The 7,983-nt window shown below is 47.6% G+C and overlaps 1 protein-coding gene across 1 annotated transcript; it reads right to left on the reverse strand.

The window, feature by feature from the left end:
* Positions 1–3,517: 3,517 nt before the first annotated feature.
* Positions 3,518–7,828, reverse strand: LOC131282721 (YTH domain-containing protein 1). Its single transcript, XM_058312252.1, has 2 exons — positions 4,835–7,828; positions 3,518–4,122 (listed from the first exon to the last, which is right to left on the reverse strand). The coding sequence occupies exon 1, from the start codon at positions 7,545–7,547 to the stop codon at positions 4,842–4,844; it is 2,706 nt and encodes a 901-aa protein (XP_058168235.1). The 5' UTR covers positions 7,548–7,828; the 3' UTR covers positions 3,518–4,122; positions 4,835–4,841.
* Positions 7,829–7,983: the final 155 nt, after the last annotated feature.

The following is a 7,983-nucleotide window of genomic DNA, read 5'->3' on the forward strand; positions in this document are numbered from 1 at the left end:
ATTAAAACTCTTTATAATTCATTAGATCTGACCGTTAAAAAAATTAGTTGAGAGTTCATCGCTGCCGTCTTCAGGTGATCCCTGACGTCTTGATGTCAGCAGAATACAAATTGCCTTCCAGTCGGTCGGAAATGTTGGACCGTTTGGTGTGTTTGTGTTGTTTCGTCTCACATCTGGGCATTTATCTTCCTCGAGAGGTCCAGAGGTCGTTGCCGAAAAAACGTTCACACCAACAACAGCAACAGAGGAACACGAAAAATGTTACCCAACCAGGTTAGGCAGGATGGTGATGAGCAGTACGCCACAAGCGCATATCGTTGCAGTCTGCACTTTCACGGAAAGTGAACTAATAGATATAATCAATAAATGCATCGGTATCTATAGGATTCGTGGAATCCATTGGTCTGTCTTGTCACAAAAGCATTTGGTTTCAGTAAAATTAGTTTGAATAGTCTCTTAATTCTCTCTCTCTTTCTCTTCTGTTGTACATTTGACACAGTTACAGGCCAAGCTCAATATCGACTGGGGAGAAGTAAATGTGGCCGCAATTTTCATTTTCCGCCTCGACGAGAAAAAACACTTATTCAACGAGCGTTGTTTAGGGTCCGCATGTGGCGGCGTTCACACTGGAGGCAATGGTGCAACAAGTAGTCCTTAGGAAGGAAAGGGTCCTTTTTTGAACGCCTTTTTAGTGTGTGCGAGAGCCCCCGCCGCAACTCGTTTGCGATTATCACACGAGATCTGCCATTGACACACGTTTCGTGGTGTTTGATGCAGGCACGTATGCACATTTCAAGGTACAGCGTGTGCATCATCGGTAGTGCGTAGGTGGGACGCAAAGTTCGTACATTTGGTAATAATAAACCGACCGGTGATTCACACTAAAGTTGCCGTCCGGCCGGTTTTTTTTTTGTTTCCTACAAACACTTCCACTAACCAACGTCTGGCCTTGGCAGACGGTTCATAGCACTTTAGCATAAATTAAACGGTTGCACTGTTTTGGGGTACTGCGAAAAGACACCGACACTTGTGGTGGTCGGCTTAATGTAAACCTTCGTTGGCAAGATCATTCTTTGGGTGTTTCATTTTAGTTGCAATCCAACTATCCTCAGGATCAACATCCGTCCAACGCACAACTCAATAGTGTAGGCGTTTGTATTGGGAATTCGGGTAGACGCAGTTGTAGATTTCCCAAAACTGGAAAAGGAACACGTCGGAAAGTTCTTTTGTTATGAATAAATCCTTCCCCATGCAGTGGTTTTTCCCTTGCTCGCCCAACAACACTCTCACAGGCTACTCCACCCCCTTCTGATGGTCCCTCGGACTAGTGTCCACACTTTTGTTTACCAAGGGACCGGATTACAAATAAACCAACTGGACACATCATCCAACTAGTAGCACACACAGTAAACACACTCGACATATATTGTCGATCTTCCGCGACGCACGCATCGATCTGTCACACATGTTTTCTTTCGCGCCTACACACCTTCCCTTATCGTCGAACAACCCCGCCCCCCGCCACTTGCTGGGAGAGAGCTGAAGGGAAGGTTGTAGAATTCTTGGTGGTTATGGGAAAGTGTGAGGGCATAACATATCGATCGATCGATCGATGGCGTCACTTTTCTGCACACACTTCACTCTCTCTCGCTTCGCCGGAGCTTTTGATTTTCGTGGCGCCGTCACAAAACGGCAATGGTCCATTTCAGGTTGGTTGGGCTTCGGTTACGGTTTTGTTTTTTAAACTTTATTGAATACATTTATACTGTGTGTATTGTAGCTGTACGAGAAAGGTGTTACCGCAACATGAAAGTTCATTTGTTACTATAGTTAAACGCATTTTTTTAGCCATTTTCTGGCTCCGGTTGGTTTGTATGATTTGTTTCTTTACTTATTTCGCGTTTGCAGGGAACTTTATGGTACGCAATAATTCTGAATCGTGGTAAGCCAAAATCTATGTATGCCTAACGACTGCAGCTCGGGTCTGTATGTGCCTAACGGTTATATGCCTAACGGAGACTGCAGTTTGGAGGATGTTTCGCTGTTTATTTGCCTACTCATGCTCTTTATTTGTTCAACATGATTATACTTTCTATTGTGCCTAATTCCTCCAGATCATTCGATAATGTGATTCATGATTCAGCCCATTTCGGTGTTAAAATAAGTTGGGAAAAGTTCAGGTTTGTAATACACACGCACACACTTTATAAAAAAAAGGTCCACACGCGATTTCACTCGACTCGACTCAACTAAAGGCGGCGCACCAGAATGGGAAGATTTTTTGCCGCCTGCTGTTTAGCGTATTTATGATACGTAGAGCATGAGTTGTACCACCGCGAATTCTTCGCATAGAAACATAGCGTCCAAATTTCTTTTTGTTGATCACAAAGAGCGCCCTTAAAAATAAACATTTTCCTTTTCCTGGGGCGCTGCATGCCTAATCTTCTATTGCATGGCCGTATGCAATCATCATTTGTAAGCCGTTACGCTTTTTTGTCATGTTGTGTCAACGTTTCGATTGATGTTTGGCGTCATATAATCCATAGTATGGTTTTATTTGATCAAGGATAGTTGTTTAGTTAGAATGAGAGAACGTTAATTTTACTTTTCTCCCATGGATGCTCGTTACCAATTCAGTTCATTTGTTATTTTTGAATCGTTTTAATTGTTACACTTGCAGTTAGTTGTCGATCAGTCGCAGATGTTTTTTTATATAAAAGGGAAGTCTTTGTTTCGGTGAAATATTACTTGGTGGTTTTTTGAATAAAAAACTAATCATCACTAACATTCGGCCTCTGGTGATGCCAAGAAATACTGGCATTATTCTATACCCCGATTACAGGGTTTAAATTAGACATTCTTTTCACCATGACCTACGTCCTTCTTCTATCATTAAAATGTCTCTTCTTGTATCATGCCTAACCAAACTCGCATTACCCAGCATCAGCTTTATCATCACAATTATCATTTCACGGTACCTAACTGCCTCCAGATTTTTTTTTTAATCCATTGACTGTAGGTGTAGCAGACGTCAAGTAAACTATTTTACGTTTATGTTTCCGTATCTTAGCCACCCAAAATTGAACACCTTTCGCAGAATAGGACGTTATCACACCATCTAATCACTTTGGAACACCGTAACCAACCAAAGACACACTCACAGGAACGTGCACGGATTATCTTCATCGGCGCAACCAATTTCAATTCGCAACACATCACTCGACCGGACACATTTTGTGATGCAAGATTCGCACTCGCGCACAACCCAATACAATGAGCGGGGATGAACCGGGAAGGAGTAGTACAAACACTGAGTCGTACTATCTCCTCTAGGCCATCCCCGTGTTGCTGCTACTGCTTTCGGCATTTGGCTCCAGATGTTTCGGTACGCCGGCTATTCCGAAATATGCCGGCCGCAAGAGATCGCTGGCGCCTTTCCCACGGTGTCATAGATGCTTCTGCCATGTGTGCAGCTTCTGCACTACACTGGTATAAACGCAACTTGTTGTCTCACCGACATGACGGTGATCTAGTGGCGCGTTTAACGAACGATGAGTTGCTGGAAGTTGACTTCCTAAAAATACACTCTCAAACAAATCGGATAATACAGCTGACGTCCCGGAGTGGATGTAGAGATGTTTGATGTTGCGGTGTAGGTGTTGTGTGTATGTGCTTTCGAGTTCTGTTTTGTGAAAGATGTTGCTGAAGCGAGGTGATGCCCGCAGGCGATGCACTAGATCGATTTGATCGTAGATGGCTGCGAGGCACGGAGCGCAAGTTGTCTGCTATGATGTTTCGTACTTTCGCCTTAGGATCTCTGGCAAAAAGGAGGCAGCGTGACAAAACGATGATGATGGTGGAGTGGGTTGATGATTATTGCACACAGTGATCGGATCGATCGTCTCCCTCGTCGATGCAGCAGGTTCAGCCAGAATAAAGATAGAACCAGATTAGAACACTGATCCTTTTCTGCTCCCAGCTTCAAAACACCATCGATTCCTTAGGGTTGCGACAATGTTTGCGTTGTAGTAGATTCACTTTCAATTCGATGCTCAATCCGAGCTGGACCTCGTTACTAAATGTCCCACCGATCGAACGAGGAATACTGCTGGAACGTTGAATCTGCGACGTTTTGCCAGGATTGTAAAGAAACGAAAAAAGAAATGACATTAAAACATTACCGTGCACCAACAGAAATGAGTAAAACATTTCATTATAGTTTAAAATTGCTTGTATCCTTTTTTTATATCGTAAATAAATAATAAATAAAACTAGCAGATGATGCAAGGAGGATGAATACTAGAACTACTTAGATTTTGATGGATACCAAAATGTCAAAAGGAATTATTTTAGAAGTTAATTTTATCCTTCAAACTGGATATTTTATTGAATCTATGAATAAATTTTGGAACGCCTAAAAAATTTTATTCGAGCACTTTAAGCGAGCATGAACTAAGTATAAATTTATAACAAAATTATAAATTTGTAACTATTCATTGTTCATTTCCACTTCTTACAAGACATAAGATGTTTCTTGAACAAAAAGAAACTATATTCAAGATTAATTTAGCTTATACTTGTACTATTGAATTAGTTCGAATCGCCCGGTCCCGATATTTTATTTCAATACCAAAATGTATTTTGTTCTTTCGACTTCATTACAAAATAGACATTTCAATAAATATGTGAAAGTCATGCATCGAATTCGATGCAATCGGTCCAGTAGTTGTAATGTCAAAGGACAGAGACAAGAGAAATTTAGATTCGCGGTCTTCCTGCTGAATGACATGCACAGTTTCCAACCTGCATTCCCCACAATTTTCAAAACACTTACCTTCAAATCATCGCCTGTCCCGATTATTATACCCACGCCCGCCTCCACCGCCGCCACCGCCACCAGTTCCGCGCTGCTGCTGATTACGATCGCCACGATGATTCGAACGGTCTCGGTCCCCACCGCCCCCACGCTGCTGGCCACGATCCGATGAATTTCCACCGTCCCCACGATCGTTCTTCCGGTGCATGTTATGATGATGATGCATGGGAGGAATGGCTGGCGGTGGTACATGGTAGCCGTGGTTCGGTATCGGCGGCGGGGGACCCTTCATGGTCGGTATTCCGCCTCCGACGAGCCCGCCAACCACGCTGCCGAGCCCTCCGCTTTGACTACCGCCAGCACCACCACCACCCCCGCCAGCTGCTCCTCCTCCACCCATGTTGTTGCTAGACTTCCACATAAACTCCTCCATCGACTGTTCGTACGCTCGCTTGTCGTACATGGCGGCAGCGGCAGCGGCCGCGGCGGCGTGACTCCGCGGTGGTGCTGGCATACCACCCGCCCCAGTCACACTGCCCGGGATGGATCCGGGTGGCATCGGGTATTCGGGTATCGGTAGCCCCTCGTAGTATCGTGGTGGAGGCGGCAGACTATCATACGGCATCGGTAAACCAGGAAAGCCGGGTGGAGGCGCGTACGGCATGGGCGGTAACTGGTTCTGCATGGTGCGCATATAATCCGCGACATATGCTTCGGCGGCCGCGGTTGAGCTGTATCCATCGCCCCAACGATGATGGTGTGCCTGATGATGATGCATCGCACCGAGAACTCCTCCGCGTGATAGACCTCCACCACGATCTCCAACGTCACCACCGTTACCTCCCATTCCCATACCCATCCGTGGACCACCCGAGGAGCCACCCGAGTGTCCCCCGTGACGCCCACCTAACCCAGGCCCGTGCCGGTCCTTGCGATACGGGGTAAACATCGGTGCTCCCCCATGAGATCGACTTCCCATTCCAACGCCGGTAGATGATTTTCCACCGCCACCGCCACCACCGGGATACATACGTCTTCCTCCGCGTCTGATCGGACCGATTCCTCCCCCAGTACCTGTACCGCTTCCACCACCGCTGCTGCGGCTGCGCAACGACGACGATGTTGGGCGTGAAAAGTTAGGCGGCCGGCGGAACGATTTCGAAGCGGCCTTTTCTTTCATCAGCTTCGATGCTTCCTTGGACTTTTTCAGAATCGGCGTCATCTCGATGCTGGTGTCCTCGGGGAACAATCGGCACAGCTCTTCAGCCGCCTTCGGCTCAATCTCTTGCCCATCGCGCCCAATCTTGACCGGCTTATCGTCATTCCAGGCGTTGTACAAATGGGTCGTACTCGTGAACGAGAGCTCTTTCTTGCACACCCAATCGATCTTTATCACGCCACCGAGGGCTTTCGCTGACATTCCCGGCGGTAACACCCAATCCACGGCCGGCAGGTCGCGCCTTGCTTCCGCTGCCATTCGGGCGAACCCGGCAAACTTTCCACTCTCCTTCACCGAGAACAACAGAATAACGTTGCGGCTCTCGCGGAACGCTTGGTTTAGGTTCGCTTCGTTCGGTGGCAACGTGGACCAGACACCTTTCGACTTCGAGAGCGCTACATTGTCGTGGTTGTTTGATTTGATCAAAAAGAATCGCGTCTCGCGAAACAGATAGTTTATCTTTGTCACGTAATCGTACGACTTGACGGAGTTCTTCGCGGCGGACGCACCGCCGCCGGTTGCCTTTGTTCGGCTCCGCTTCGCTTCCGGTGCGCCGGATGCCGGGCTCCGGCTACGAGACTTTTGATCCTCCTTCTTGCTGCCCCCACCGTCGCTGCTGCTGCTACTGCTGCTGCTGCTGCTACTGCTGCTAGTGCTCGTGTTGTTGCTATTGTTGTTATTGGCAACAGTCGTATCGCCATCTTCCGGCCCATTGCTGGATGCTCCGCCGCCTGCCGAGGCGGATGCTTCCTTGTCTCCTTTCTTCTTGCCGGCCGCTTTTTTCTTCGTCTCCGGTGCGACCTCGGTTTTGCCCTTTTTCTTCTTCGCCTTTTCGATTGCCGTTGCCGACTTGTCACCAACCTCTTTGGTCGTCGTGACAACCGTTTTCTTTTTCTTAGCCGGCTGTTGCTGCTTGGCAGTTTTGTTGTTCGATACCACCTTCTTGTTCTTTGCCTTCTCGGATGCTGTTTTCACTTTCTTCGCACGCTTGCTACGCCTTGTATCCTCATCATCATCATCATCATCATCATCATCATCGTCGTCGTCGTCATCTTCATCGTCGTCGTTGTCGTCATCATCTTCATCGTCTTCGTCGTCCTCCTCTTCCTCTTCTTGGTCTTCTTCGTCGTCCTCATCCCCCTGTTCCTCAGCATCATTCGCATCGTCCGCATCCTTGTCGGTCGCATCCGCTGCAGCCGGTTTCTTCTTCTTCTTCTTTGCAACCTGTTTATCCTTTACCCCGGAGGAAGCCTTCTTCCCGGCAACATTTGCAACGCTCTTTTTCTTTTTCTCTTCCACCGCTTCCGCTTCCTCGTCCTCCTCCTGCTCCTTGTCACTGTCGGAGTCGGATTCATCCGAGCTTACGGAGCTGATGCTCGGATGCGAACCGTCAACCTCCGCATCGCCATCAGCGGACGCTTCCGACCGGGTGTCGTAAGAATTTTCCAGCGCCTCAGCAATGTCCCGTTCCGTTTCATCCAGCCCAAGATTTACTGCGTCCAGATCGGCCATCTTGACTTCCGACGGTAGCGTGCTCGGTCTCGCTCTTGCAAGCGCGAACCGCTCGCAGCACGTCTTTTCGCTGTCGCGCGCACAACAAAAAAAACCCTCCGCGAACTGTAGAGGGCGCACCGCGTTTTGTAGCGGCTTGCTTAGACGACTGCAAGTTGCGCTCTCCCTTTCTCCTCGCTGCTCAAGCGTGCCGCCGCTCCCTTTCTTTTTCTAACTGTTTCTTGGTACCAACAGACCCTCGTACACAAACACATACACATACACACGAGCGTGCACACACGCCTTTTGTCGTCGAATTGTCGCGATCTTGTCGGAAGATGAAAAAGAAAGACAAAGAAAAACGGCATCAGTGGTTTATATCCTAAAACTTTCTTCCGCTGTGACTAAGCGGAACTGCGATGCAGTAAAACATCGCCATCGAAACACGCCAACCCAC

This window comes from Anopheles ziemanni, chromosome 2 (assembly GCF_943734765.1).
Source record: "Anopheles ziemanni chromosome 2, idAnoZiCoDA_A2_x.2, whole genome shotgun sequence".
NCBI classification, from domain to species: Eukaryota; Metazoa; Arthropoda; class Insecta; order Diptera; family Culicidae; genus Anopheles; species Anopheles ziemanni.